Source organism: Pongo abelii, chromosome 10, assembly GCF_028885655.2.
Source record: "Pongo abelii isolate AG06213 chromosome 10, NHGRI_mPonAbe1-v2.0_pri, whole genome shotgun sequence".
NCBI lineage: Eukaryota > Metazoa > Chordata > Mammalia > Primates > Hominidae > Pongo > Pongo abelii.
Genome location: NC_071995.2, coordinates 21,394,287 through 21,410,147, shown reverse-complemented (window position 1 = coordinate 21,410,147; position 15,861 = coordinate 21,394,287). Strand labels below are relative to the sequence as shown.

The 15,861-nt window shown below is 37.6% G+C and overlaps 1 protein-coding gene across 1 annotated transcript in view; it reads right to left on the bottom strand.

Annotated features, from left to right (window-relative positions):
• Positions 1-1,516: 1,516 nt before the first annotated feature.
• Positions 1,517-15,861, bottom strand: part of PDE3A (phosphodiesterase 3A) — a 303,896-nt gene continuing 289,551 nt past the window's right edge. The window contains exon 16 of the mRNA XM_024257297.3: positions 1,517-4,015. Coding sequence (XP_024113065.2) covers positions 3,774-4,015 — 242 coding nt within the window. The 3' untranslated portion in view covers positions 1,517-3,773. The remainder of the gene's footprint in view (positions 4,016-15,861) is intronic.

The following is a 15,861-nucleotide window of genomic DNA, read 5'->3' as shown; positions in this document are numbered from 1 at the left end:
AAACTTTAGACTTTATTTATAATGATAATTTTTATACTTTTATTACTTAGAAAATAATTTATATTTTTCCGTCATTTAAACAAAGAGTAGGCCTGAGTCTCATGCCTTTTGCACAGCTTTTACCTTCAAAGAAAGTTCTCTGGGTAAGAGAGGCAGGGAATATGGGGAAACTGCAAATTAACAGTCTACATATATCTAATATGAACAGTCTGTAAGATATTCCTTTTCTTTCATTTTACTGGGATTGTAACGGTAAGATTTGTTCTGGTATTCAACCAAAATAGACAGAATTGGGTATTCTATTTTTAGGAAGTAAATACTTTCTTGAACATAATATGAGAAAATTTCTTCATTCATCAGATGAAGACTAATATAGATATATCGCTGTACAGAGCTACTGTCTTCATCTTTTATTAAGAGCCAAACCAGGTCTTATCTAAATGACAAAAAATATTACAGCTAACAAAAGCAAAAGTGGTGCTTTTATCAAGGAAACCAATATTTTAAAGGTTAATTTAGATATATAACTGGAAAGACATTTATTAGCATGCTGAAAATAACACTGATGACACTCAGAATATACCTGGTCTTTTACTTAACAGAGAACCATGGCATCCAGGTAACCAGTTCCAACTTTTCCTACCATTGATTTTATGGTTTTCTAAACAATTATCTTTTTCCCTAAGTGGGCTAGAAACTCTTTCATTTGAAAGACCTGAGTTTATCTAATGGCACCTATAAATAGGCTCATATAAAAATGTAGTAAATTGCGACAAATACATTGGCACCACAGGAAGTAAGCTCTGGAGTTGGATGTGAACATAATAATATTGCTGTCACCAAAAAGGAGGAGAACTCTACTGGCAGAAAATGTCCCTTAGCATCCTTTGAGATGTACTGGGTGTGTATGAGAGTCACAAACTTAGTGGCTCTTCATCCCTTTATTTATCCCAATTGACTTCTAGCTGTAATAGCAATTTATTTTTAAAGAAAAATGTATCAATCTGCCTGGATTGCTGAACACAGTCCTGGAATGAAGATGTTCTAATTGCTTTGGCCACTATTATTCCTCTTATTTCCTGTACCTTAAAACAAAACAAACAGACAAAACCAGGCAGTTTGCTGAGACTTCCACCATAGGAGCCAAGCTGCCCCACTAGTTGGACTATACAGCTATCATGAAACTGTCAATAGACTGTGATGCACTTCCAAATGTCCTGCCAGTCCACTCACTCCAAACATAGCTCTATGTTCAATTAATATTTATATTAGAGACGGACAGCATTTGGAAAATGGGAAAATATTGGCTTTGTTAAGTACTTAGATGCAAGGGGTATGAGAAGATAAATGCTTTTTTCCCCTTCTCTTACTCGCAAGGAAAGAAAAATAATTAAATTCACTGGCAAAATTGGACTCATAGTAATTTTTGCAAACATAGAGATACACAGGTAAAACTAAGAAAATGAAAACAATTTAGTAAGTTCTAAATAATGAAGACCTGGTGTTAATTCAGAAATATTCTGAAATATATTTTAATTTATTTAGGTAGAGGCTGCATCCACTTGATCCTTTTTACATTTTCCTACTTATTGGAGAATTTGCCTTGAAACCATGTATATTTTTTGTTGTATTATCTTTGCCTTATTTTTTAAAATGCCATGAATTATTGTAAAATAATGCTTTGAAAGGGGGGAGTACAATATCCATTTATGAGAAACAAAAGTATTTTTAATGTAAACATTGCTTTCTACTACATCAGAGAAAATAAAAACTGGAAATCACAATCAAGGTTTACTTAGAAGCTAAGATTGTTTAGATAATGAGCAGGTCTGTATATAGTACTGAAGGAAGAATCATAACAAACAGTGTGGGAAAGAAATGGACACCAACTATAAAATATGGTATTGGTTAACAGTTTTTCATCTGGGAGATATGCACCCAGAATTCATTTAACTGGCAATAAAACTATATCAGATTATCATTTAAATTAGAATAGGTAGATGATTGGCTGTCCATCGACCTCCATGCAAATGAATCATCATTCTCTTACTGGGCTTGGAGAGAACTACAATGTATAAAAATGGTGATTAAAATATAACTTTATAAAAATGTTTCCCTTTTCCTTTTTTTTAAAAAAGAGTTTACTATCTACAGAAACAAAAAAAATCTTCATATTTACATCAAGATAACTATCATGACATATATAATAATATGAAATAAAATATTGAAAGTGAGTATCAACTTTTTAAATAGAGGTTTGGCTCACAGCATAAACAAGTGTAGATAAACAAACAAACCAAAACAAAACAAACAAAAAAAAGACTTTCAATAATAACCCAATCCTCAAACAATCTCTCTATAATCTCCCCTGCCAGAAGAAGCATGACTGACAATGGGCCAGATTGCCAATGGAAGCTACCCCAACAAACAGCGTGTGGAACACCACAACAGGGGTTGTCAGTGGGACCTTCACCCCTGAAAGACAAACTACAACAGTTGCCAAGAATCAGGCTTTTCCTGTGTCAACACAAAAACCCTGGGTTGAAATATTCTCCTTCATCTCTTGCTATATAACCCAGAGTGATTTTTCTGTTTCCTTTTCTTTTCTTTCTCTACCACATATTTTGCAGCAAATTAAGAAGACACAGGCAATCACGCTGAAGTACAAGTTCCCAAGCCTTCTCTGGCATCATTTAGAATTCTAACATGATTAAAAGACCTGACTCCAGCTCTTTCCTAGGTGTTTATATATAAAGAATGCCATCCCCTTAAATTGTGATTTGATCTTAGTTGAGTGACATCCATACTCATAGATAGCTCCTATACACTCATTAGGCAAGTAGACTGGAAAATGCCTCAGTCTTCCGGGTTTGAGGCTGGTGATAGAGCTCCTTCAAGTGGTGCATAGCAGTAATGTAATACCAAACATGTGGCCCTCTCACCCAGCCCTTGAGTGCCCTCCATCTGCAAAAGGCCCTTTATTGAAGCTAAATGGAGGAGGGCATTTGGAATGGCTGCCTCCCAAAGACACTCCAAAGTGAACTTCCTTCTGTTTGTTCACATGTACTCAGTCATTTGCTACAGCTATTCTATGAGTTACTGAAACCACAAAAATCTCTTTACACATGAACACACATGCACACAAGCACCCTCTCAAACCGTTCCCTTCTCTCTTTCACACACACACACACACACACACACACACACACACACACACACAGTGTTGGCAGGATGTATCAGAATTCAAATAATGCTCTGGAACTTTCATCCCTCAGTACTAAGAGCAAAAGCTGCTTAGTTGGTAACCTACATTTCCTGCACTGTTTCCTTGCTAAGCCACACCATCTCCTTTGTGATTTGGTTTCCTTTATGATTTATTATATCACAGTGACCACTATATATCATGATAAATGTTACTAAATTGTGGAGCCAGCAATCCTGGCCTTCAGTGTGTATGTGTGTGCGTGCATGGGTGTGAATATGTTTTACATGTATCTATGTGGGAGCTTATATACACACACACATATATATTCCCTCCTTAGAAAAATCCTTAGAAGCTGGTGTTGCAATGTGAAAGCTTCTTTGAGCAAAAAGTTTTTAACAATGTACCTCACTGTAAAAATATACACACAAAATGCGAAGAATCCCAAAATGCAATAGCCATTTGCCCATCTTCTCAAATTTCTACAGTGTTGTGTCTAAATGTTGTGCTGGCTTGAAGAGAGTCTTTGACAAGTCAATCTGTTTGGAAACACAGCCCATTCTATCCATTGTCACTGGTCTGGCTTTTGGATTGGTATCTCCTCCCCTCTTGGTTTCCCTTTCTCTTCTTCTTCTTCCTTGATAGCCTGGATCTGTTCTGAAGAGTGCGACTGAGGTGTCTGGTCCAGGGATTGATTTTCTATGCCCACCAGCCGTTGCTCCTCTTCAATGACTTTCTTCCACATCTTGTGGTTCTGTAAGAGGTGCTGAGTTATTTGGCAGTAGATTTTTCTCCTTTTGAAAGTCTTCTTTTCTAAAATAAATAAAATAAAATACACCAAATCAGACTACTTAGTTGTGTGCTGAGCACATGAATGTTATCTCTTTTCAGATAATTAAGAGGACTTAATCCATAACCTTGGTTTGTATATTATAATAATGCAGTTTTGGAGAATGGGGAAAAAAGAGGAAGATGGCAATAATCATTAAAATATCACTGACAACTAGGAACTGTATTTAATATTTGGCAATGTCCAGTGCAAGATTCTGCTTATATCTTGGTATTATTCTCATTACATTCAGGCTCTCAAGACTTTCCACATAGATCACTGAAATAACTTCTTGTTAGTCTGTCTCTGTCAATCAATTTAATTCACAAACATCTACAAGACTGATATATTTAAAGATGGTTTTGATGTTCCTCATCTGCTTCATGTGGGCTAAAAAATTAATTTCAGGCTGGGTGCGGTGGCTCACGTCTGTAATCCCAGCACTTTGGGAGGCTGAGGCGGGCGGATCACGAGATCAGGAGATTGAGACCATCCTGGCTAACACGGTGAAACCTTGTCTCTACTAAAAATACAAAAAATTAGCCGGGTGTGGTGGCGGGCACCGGTAGTCCCAGCTACTCAGGAGGCTGAGGCAGGAGAATGGCGTGAACCCAGGAGGCGGAGCTTGCAGTGAGCTGAGATCGCGCCACTGCACTCCAGCCTGGGCGACAGAGCGAGACTCCATCTCAAAAAAATAAAAATTAATTTCAAAGTGTAGTTAACTACACTTAACTACTCTGCTTTTCTTATTTTTAACACACCTACACTGAACTCATATTTTCAAGCTGGTATTGCCTATCCTGAAATGTTCTTTGCAACCACTTGAGAGTATATATTCATTCATTTTCTAAAGACTCCATCAGATTTCACTGAATTCTTCTAAGAAATAATCTCTTTCTTCTAAATTCCCATGATACTCCATATGTAACTCCTAGAGTATATACTGTTTCTGTTTTTATTTTTTCCTTTTTCTTCTCCTTATCTGTATCTCTTCTTCTGGTAACTGTGCATCCAAAATCATTTAGGGGGAACTTTTTCCCCTACCTTCAATTATGTGGTTCTAGAAAAGGTTGTTAAATTCTACTTCCTCCCTCACAACCGGTCTACAAAATTGTATCACAGTGACTGGCCAATGGGTGTGTGTGTGGCCCAAGCCGGGCTTGAGTCCTCCCCTGAGATATTTCTCATTTGCACAGAATGAATGTCGGTTTGAGAGGTGTAATTGGAGATCCTTTCTCCTTTGCTTATGCATTTGGCATGAAGTGAACTTAGAGCTGGCTATAGTTCCAGCTTCAAGAAGAAAGCAAGACTGAAAGAACAAGCTGTTAGGCAGGTGAGGCAGAGACAAAAGCAGGAACAAGTAAGCACTGATAATAGCCAACATCATGTTTACATGAACCAATAATGTTCTCTTTTTGTATATACTCATTCCATTGGAATTTTATAACTTCTAACAAAAAAAAGTTCTACCTTAGCATACCTCCTTTAAGAAACTTATCTTGGAGGGTGTCTTCAAGATGGTAGGCTAGAGGCAACTGGTACTTGCCTCCTCCACAGAGAAGAACCAATGGAGTGAGTAGGTAATCAGACTTATCACCTAAAATATAATTTTGAATTCAACAGAGAAATTACAGGAAATGCCTAAGGTAAGGAAGAAGAGAGAAGTAAGGCAGCCTGCTCAGCTAGGATCATTTATGAGCCTGGAGAGGCTCGGTAAAATATGAGGAAAGATTAAGTGAATGAATCCAGCCATCCACATTCCCACCATGGACTCCTGCAGTCCTAGCCATGGGGGAGTCTGTCAACCCATGTGGTCTCTGAAACTGATACAGAGCGCTGCCTGGAAATCATGTGATGGCATTGCTTCAGAGAGGGAGCTCACACCAGGACCCACACATCCACCAAGTCCTGAGCAGCTTAGGAGAGGCACATGTGGCCCACTGCTGCCACCACTGGGGTCTAAGGACTGATTCACATCACATCTCTGTCCCCAGCAAAATTTTACAACAGCCTTCCACTAATAACCACACTCTAAGCCACTGAAGGAATCATAGATACTATTGATACTGTTTACAGTCAAATAAATTATAGAGACTACACTACTGCCTGCACCCAAAATCAAAGCCAAGGAACTTTACCCAACTGGCAGCATAGCTACACCTTTAAGAAAAAGTTTCCCTGACAAAAGATAATTTAATAAATCAGCTGTAATCTCAGCACTTTGGGAGGCTGAGACAAGTGGATTCACGAGGTCTGGAGATTGAGACCATCCTAGCTAACATGGTAAAACCCCGTCTCTACTAAAAATACAAAAAATTAGCCAGGCATGGTGGCGGGCACCTGTAATGCCAGCTACTTGGGAAGCTGAGGCAGGAGAATTGCTTGAATCCGGGAGGCGGAGGTTGCAGTAAGCCAAGATGGCGCCACTGCACTCCAGCCTGGATGACAGAGCGAGACTCTGTCTCAAATGAAAAGAAAAAAAACATTTAGAACAAGCAACTGCTACACCAGATACACAGGTATCACTGCAAAGACACAAGAGATGTGAAAAAGCAAGAAAATATGACACCTCCAAAGGAACAAAATAATCCTCCAGCAACAGATTCCAATGAATAAGAATTTTTTGAAATCCCAGATAAATAATTCAAAATAACAATATTAAAGCCTATCTCAGTGAGATAGACTAGAACTCAGAAAAACAATTCATAATATGAATGAGAAATTTACTAAAGAGACAGGTATGAAAAAAAAAAGAACCAAAGAGAAACTCTGGAATGAAGAATTCATCGAAAGAAATACAAAATACATTCAAAGGTTTTAACAATAGACTATATCAAGTTGAAGAAAGAATCAGAATTTGAAGACAGGTCTTTTGACATAACCCAGTCAGATGAACACTAAAAACATAAAACATAATAATAATGAACAAAGCTTGCATGACATATTTGAATTTTCAGTGTCCCAGAAGGTGAAAAGAAAATGAAAGGGACAGAAAACCTGTTTAACAAAATTATAGGTGAAAACTTCCGAAGTCTAACAAAAAGAGACTTAGACATCTAGATGCAGGAAGCTCAGAGAAACACAAATAAAATTCAAGGTCTTCTCCATGGTGCACTGTAGTCAAACTTTCAAAAGTCAAAGATGGACAGGCGCGGTGGCTCACACCTGTAATCCCAACACTTTCGGAGGCCAAGATGGGCGGATCACGAGGTCAGGAGATTGAGACCATCCTGCCTAACACGGTGAAACCCCGTCTCTACTAAAAATACAAAAAATTAGCTGGGCGTGGTGGCACACACCTGTAGTCCCAGCTACTCGGGAGGCTGAGGCAGGAGAATGGCGTGAACCCAGGAGGTGGAGCTTGCAGTGAGCCGAGATCACGCCACTGCACTCCAGCCTGGGTGACAGAGTGAGACTCCATCTTAAAAAAAAAGAAAAGTCAAAGACATAGAGAGTTCTAAAAACAGCAAAAGAAAAGTATCTAGTAACTTATAAGGAAACTCCCATCAGACTAAGATTCCTCAGCAGAAGTCTTTCAGGCTAGGAGATAATGGGATAATATATTCAAACCACTGAAAGAAAAAACCATATACCCAGCCAAGTTGTCATTTATAAATGAAGGAAAAATAAAGTCTTTTCTCACAGAAGCAAAGCTCAGAGAATTCATCACCACTAGACCAGCACTACAAGAAATACCTAAGGGAGGCCGACATGTGAAAGCAAAAGGATGATATCTATCATTATGAAAACACTTGAAAGTGTAAAACCCACTGGTAGAGCAAACACAAATAAGGAAATGAAAGGAATCAAATGTTAGCACTACAGAAAACCACCCAACTGCAATGATAAACAATAAGAGCGAGAGAGAGAAAGGAACAAAAGATATACATAACAATTATAAATCAATTAACAAAATGACAGGAATAAAGACTGAGATATCGATAATCACCTTGACTGTAAACAGACTAAGATTTCCACTCACAAGACATAGAATGGGTGAATTGATTAAAAAACATGACTTAATTATGTGCTAAGAAACTCATCTCACCTGTACACAGATACAGACTAGAAGTAAAAGATAGAAAAGACAGATATAGACTAGAAGTAAAAGACAGAAAAATATACTTCATGCAAACAAAAGCAAAAAAGAAGCAAGAGTAGCTATACTTATGTTAGATGAAACATAAATTAAGTCATTATAAAAAATGACTTAAGAGGACACAGTCATTATATAATGACAAAGAGATCAATTCAGTAAGAGGATAGAATAGTTCTAAACATATATGCACCAATACCAGAGCAACCAGATACTAAACCTGATCTTAGCCAAAAGGCTGAGAAGCAGTATCGCACCCAGGTATACGCAAAGCAAATATTAATAGATCTAAAGGGAGAGAGACACTTCAACACAAAAATAGTTGAGGACTTCAACATCCCACTCTCAGAACTAGACAGCTCATCTAGAGAGAAAATTAATAAATAAACATTGGATTTAAACTGCATTTTAGGCCAATGGACTTAACAGATATTTACAGAACATTTTGTTGAACAGCTACAGAGTACTCATTGTCAGCACATGGAACTATTCTCCAGGATAGACCAGATGCTAGGACACAAAACAAGTCTCAACACATTTTTTAAAAATCTAAATCATATCAAGTTTCTTCTCAGACCACAATGAACAAAACTAGAAATCAATAACAAGAGAAACTTTGGAAACTGTATAAATACATGAAAATTAAAAAAAAAAATTGTTTCTGAATGACCTTTGGGTCAAAGAGAGAATTAAGGAATAAATAAATTTCTTGAAACAAATGAAAATGGACAAACACAAAGTATTAGTCAAAAGGAAGTTTAATGCAATAAATATCAACAACAAAAAACTAAAAATATTTCAAATAAGCAACCCAATAATGCACCTCAAGGAACTTGAAAAGCAATAACTAGGCCACAAAGTAGTAGAATAAAATAAATAATAAAGATAAGAGAACTAAATAAAATGGAAATTTAAAAAGTACAATGTATCAAGGAAACAAAAAGTTGGTTTTTCGAAAAGATAAACAAAATGAATAAGCCACTAGCTAGACTAACCAAGAAAAAAAAGACCTCCAAAAATAAAATCAGAAATGAAAAAGGAGACATTATAAATGATACCACAGAAATACAAAAGAGTATCAGAGACTATTTTGAACAAGTATGTATTAGCAAACTAGAAAACCTAGATGAAATGGATAAATTCCTGGACACATATACCAAGATTGAATCAGGAAGAAATAGAAAACCTAAAAAGACCAATAATAAGTAATCAGATTAAATCAGCAATAAAGACTCCCAACAATAAAAAGTCCAGTACTGGGTGACTTCACATAAAAATGCTTTTTCGCATCTATCTTCTCAATATATGCAGAACAAGCATTTGATAAAATTCAACATCACTTCATGATAAAAACTAAAAATACTAGGAAGGAACATGCCTCAACATAATAAACACTGCACATAATAAAACCACAGCTAATACCATATTGAATGTGGAAAGTTGAAAGCCTTTCCTGTAAGAACTAGAAAAGGACAAGGTGCTCGCTATCACTGCTGCTATTCAAAATCGTACTAGAAGTCCTACTCAGAGCAATCAGGCATCCAAATTGGAAAACAGGAAGTCAAATCGTTCCTCTTTGTAGATGACATAATCCTCTATCTAGAAAAACCTAGACTCCACCAAAAAACTCTTAGATATGATAAATAAATTGAGTAAAGTTGCAGGATACAAAAATCAATATACAAAAAAATCGGTAGTATTTCTATATACCAATGATGAACTAGCTGACAAAGAAATTAAGAAGGCAATCCCTTTTACAATAGCTAAAAAAAATTAGAAATAAATTTAACCAAGATGGATAAAGACCTCTACATGGAAAACTACAAAAATCTGATGAAAGATGTTGAAGACAACACAAACGAATGCAAAGACATCCCATCATCATGGATCTGAAGTATTAATATTGTTAAAATGACCATTCTGCCCAAGCAATGTATGGATTCAGTACAATCTTCTTTTTAAAATACCAATATATTATTCAAAAAAACAGAAAAACAATTCCAAAATTTCTATGGAACCAAAAAAGAGCTTGAATAGCCAAAGCAATCCTGAACAAAAAGAACAAAGATGGAGGCACCACACTACCTGACTTCAAAATACACTACAGGGGTATAGTAAACAAAACAGCATGGTGTTAGTATAAAAATGGACACATAGACCAATAAAACAGAGACTCTAGAACCAAATGCATGTATTTATAGCCAACTGATTTATGACAAAGGTGCCAAGAACATATATTGAAGAAAGGACATCTTTTTTAATAAATGGTGCTGGGAAAATTGGATATTCACATGCAGAAGAATGAAACTAGACTCCATTTCTCACTATATACAAAAATCAACTCAAGATAGATTAAAGACTTAAGTAAGACCAAAAACTATAAAACTGTTAGAAGACAACATAAGGGAAGTTCTATAGGACATTGACCTAAGCAAAGATTATTATGATTAAGACCTCAAAAACCCAGGCAACAAAAACAAATATAGACAAATAGGACTAAACTAAAAATGAAAACCTTCTGTATAGCAAAGGAATCAATATAGTGAAGAGAAAATCTATAGAATGGAAGAAAATATATGCAAATTGTCCATACAACAAGGGACTAATACCCAGAATATACAAGAAAATCAAGCAACAGTTAAAAAACAAAAACAAAAAATTCTATTAAACAGTGGGCAAGGACATGAATAGACATTTCTCAAAAGAAGACATACAAATGGCCAATAGGTATATGAAAAAATGTTTAATATCACTAATCACCAGGAAAATGCAAATCAAAACCACAATGAGATATCATCTTACCCCAGTTAGAATGGCTATTACTAAAAACAGAAAAACAACAGATGCTGGCAAGGATGTGGAGAAAAGGGAACTCATAACACTGTTTGTAGGAATATAAGTTGGTATAGCCACTGTGGAAAACAGTATGCAGATTTCTCAAAACCTCAAAAGAGAACTACCATACGATCTAGCAATCCCACTACTGGGTATTTATCAAAGGAAAAGAAATTAGTATATTAAAAAGATAATTGCACCCCCATATTTATTGCAGCAATCTTCACAATAGCAAAGATATGGAATCAACCTAAGTGTCCATCAACTGATGAATGGATAAAGAAAATGTGGTATACATACACAATGGAATAATATTCAGATATAAAAAGAATAAAATTATGCCATTTGCAGCATCATTAATGGAACTGGAGATCACTATGTTAAATGAAATAAGTCTAGCAAATAAAGACAAATATCTCATGTTCTCACTCTTATGTGGGAGCTAGAAAAGTTGATCTCATGGAAGTGAGAGTAGAATGACAGACATCAGAGGCTGAGAAGGGTGTATGGTTGGGGGTTAGGAGGAATGAAGAGATATTGATTAATAAGTACAGACATACTAGTTAGAATAAATAAGTTCTTCGATAGCAGAGTAAGGTGATTATTGTTAACAATAATGTATTGCATACTTTAAAATAGTGGGAAGAGGGGACTTCCCAACACATAGAAATGATAAATATGGCTGGGTGCAGTGGCTCATGCCTGTAATCCCAGCACTGTGGGAGGCCGAGGCGGATGGATCACTTGAGGTCAGGAGTTTAAGACCAGCCTGGCCAACGTGGTGAAACCCCATCTCTACTAAAAATACAAAAATTAGCTGGGCATGGTGGCATATGCCTGTCCTAGCTACTTGGGGGGCTGAGGCAGGAGAATCACTTCAACCCAGGAGACGGAGCTTGCAGTGAGCTGAGAATGTGCCACTGCACTCCAGACTAGGCGACAGACTGAGACTCGGTCTCAAAAAAAAAAAAAAAGAAATAATAAATACTCGAGGTGATGGATACTCTAAATATCCTGATTTAATCATTACACATTCGATGTATATAGCAAAATATCATATGTGCCCCACATAAATATGTGCAAATATATGTTGATTAAAAATACAAAAAGTTGCATATTACATAAGACAGGTAAATGCAAATGAAAACTATAATATAAGAGCACTCTATGCCTACTTGGAATAGCTAAAATGAAAATGACTATAAAAAATCAAGTGTAGACAAAGAATTTAACAATTAGAACTAATATATTGCTTATAGTAATGTACATTTTTTACATCTACTTTGGAAAATTATTTGCTTCTGTCTATTAATCTGAATAAATGAGTACCCCACTTAAAAAAAAAAAGCTCAAATCTTATTCTTATATATTCTAAATAGTTTCTCTTCTAGACTATAGGGTCTTTGAGGGAGCCTTGGACAAACCTGTACAGATCTTATACATCAGCAAATACACATTTAAAAAAGAAATACATTACATTTTCTTTGACCAAATGATTCAAAGTTTTTGACATGCAAATATTAACAATAATTTTCACAGAATTTCATCCTTTAATTGAGGAAAAATAATAAACCCAATTTAAACAGAAAAAAATATAAGATATTTTAAAGAAGACTATTTTATGTCAGCATTCACTATTGAGGCTTCTAATTCCTTATCTATTTATGAATCACCTGATATGTACCAAATGTCCTCAGTTCTAGTGACCCTCTGACAGACAAGATAAATATGATGCTTGGCAGCAGCAGGCTTTTACTTTAGTAGGAAAATAGTGAACAAGCAGGTACATTTATACTGAGTCTTATGCAGTCTTTGGAAGTCAGCAGAAAGGGAGGGAGATGGCCCAGTTGGTACAATATTGTATGAAGGTGGTGGCTGGATTAGGACAGGGGTAATGAAAATGAAGAAAAGTCAATAAATATGAGATATATTTATATGGGAGAATCAACAGGACTTGGCAACTCATTAGAGGTAGGGAATTAAGAGGGAGGAATCAGAGACAACCCTGTTTTCTGGCCTAAGCAGTTGAGTATGTTGGTAAGATGTACTGAGACAGGGAAGGTTGGATGAGGAGTATATTTGAGGGTGTGTTAGTCAATTTCACACTGCTGATAAAGACATACCTGAGACTGGGTAATTTACAAAGAAAAAAGAGGTTTAATGGACTCAAGAGTTCCACATGGCTGGGGAGGTCTCACAAACATGGCAGAAGGCAAAAGGCATGTCTTACATGGTGTCAGGCAAAAAGAGAATGAGAGAGCCAAGCAAAAGAGGAAACCCCTTATAAAATCATCAGATCCATGACTTATTCAGTACCAGGAGAACAATACAGGGGAAACTGCCCTCATGATTCAAGTGTCTCCCACTGGGTCCTTTCCACAACACATGAGAATTATTGGAGCTACAATTCAAAATAAGATTTGAGTGGGGACACAGCAAAACCATATCAGAAGAAAATGAATAGAGGTATTCTGGACATGAAGTGTCTGAAAGACCTCTGAGTAGAGAGGTAAAGTAGGCAGCTGGTAGATATCTTAGAAGAGAGGTCTGTTCTTTTCCAAGCAACCAGAATATCATTTAACTCTCAGTACCTTCATCTAAGTGATGATTTTAGACTTCAGCCAAGAGTTCAGAAGTTCAGCTAAGATCCCCCCATTAGACTGTGAATTTCCCTGGTGTATTAGTCCATTCTCATGCTGCTATAAAAAACTGCCCAAGACTGGGTAATTTATAAAGGAAAGAGGTTTAATTGACTCACAGTTCCACAAGGCTGGGGAGGCCTCAGGAAACTTATAATCATGGTGGAAGGTGAAGCAAACATGTCCTTAATTCACATGGTGGCAGGAAGAGAGAAGTGCCAAGCAAAGGGGGAAAAGTCCCTTACAAAACCATTAGATCTCATAAGAACTCATTATAACAAGAACAGAAGCATGACAATAACCACCCCCATGATTCAATTACCTCCCACTAGGTCCCTCCCGCAACACATGCAGATTATTTAAACTACAATTCAAGATGAGATTTGGGTGGTGACATAGGCAAATCATATTATTCTGCCCCCGCCCCTGCCAAAACTAATATCCTCACATTTCAAAACACATTCTTGCCTTTCCAAAAGTCCCCCAATGTCTTAACTCAATCCAACATTAACCCGAAAGTCCAAGTCCAAGGTCTCATCTGAGACAAGGCAAGTCCTTTCTGCCTATAAACCTGCAAAATCAAAAGCAAGTTAGTTAGTTCCCAGATACAATGATGGTACAGGCACTGGGTAAATACAGTCATTCCAAATGGGAGAAATCTGCCAAAACAAAGGGGCTACAGGCCCCATGCAAGTCTAAAATTCAAAAGGGCAGTCGTTATACCTTAAAGTTAAAAAATGATCTCCTTTGACTCCATGTCTCACATCCAGGTCAAACTGATGCAAGAGGTGTACTCCCACAGCCTTGGGCAGCTTTGCCCCTGTGGCTTTGCAGGGAACAGCACCTCCCCTCCAGCTGCTTTCACAGGTTGGCATTGACTGCCTGTGGCTTTTCCAGGTGCACAGTGCAAGCTGTTGGTTGATCTACCATTCTGGGGTCTGGAGGACAATGGCCCTCTTCTTACAGCTCCACTGGGCAGTGCACCAGTGGGAACTCCATGTGGTGGCGCCAACCCCACATTTCCCTTCCATACTGCCCTAGCAGAGGTTCTCCATGAGGGCTCCACCCCTGTAGTAAACTTCTGCCAGGACATCCAGGCATTGCCATACATCCTCTGTAATCTAGGCGGAGGTTCCCAGACCTCAATTCCTGTCTTCTGCACACCACAGACCTAACACAACATGGAAATTGCCAAGGCTTGGGACTTGCACCCTCTGAAGCCACAACCTGAGCTGTACATTGGCCCCTTTCTGCCATGGCTGAAACAGCTGGAACTCATGGCACCAAGTCCCCAGGCTGCACACAGCAGAGGGTCTGAGGCCTGGCCTGTGAAATCATTTTTTCCTCCTAGGCCTCTGGGTCTATGATAGGAGGGACTGCCGCTAAGGTCTCTGACATGCCCTGGAGACATTTTCTCCATTGTCTTGGTGATTAACATTTGGCTCCTTGTTACTTATGCAAATTTTCTGCAGCCCACTTGAATTTCTCCTCAAAAAATGGGTTTTTCTTTTCTATCACATCCTCAGGTTGCAAATTTTCAGAATTTTTATGCTCAGCTTCCCTCTTAAACATGAGTTCCAATTCCAAACCATGTCTTTCTGAATACATAAAACTGAATGCTTTTAATAGCACCAAAGTCACCTCTTGAGTGCTTTGCTGCTTAGAGGTTTCTTTGGCCAGATATCCTAAATCATCTCCCTCAAGTTCAAAGTTTCACAGATCTCTAGGACTAGGGCAAAATGCCACCAGTCTCCTTGCTGAAATAAAGGGGCTACAGGCCCCATGCAAGTCTAAAATTCAATAGGGCAGCCATTAAACCTTAAAGTTCAAAACTGATCTCCTTTGACTCCATGTCTCACATCCAGGTCAAAATGATGCAGGAGGTGTTCTTCCACAGCCCTGGGCAGCTTTGCCCCTGTGGCTCTGCAGGGTAAGCAAAACAAGAGTGACTTTTACTCCAGTTCTCAACAAGTTCCTCGTCTTCATCTGAGACCACCTCAGCCTGGAGTTTATTGTCCATATCACTATCAGCATTTTGGTCAGTGCCATTCAACAAGTCTCTAGAAGTTCCAAACTTTCCTACATTTTCCTATCTTCTGAGTCCTCCATATTAGTCCATTTTCATGCCACTGATAAAGACATACATACCCAAGACTGGGCAATTTACAAAAGAAAGAAGTTTATTGGACTTACAGTTTCACATGGCTGGAGAGACCTGACAAGCATGGTGGAAGGCAAAGAGGGGCATCCTATAGTGTTG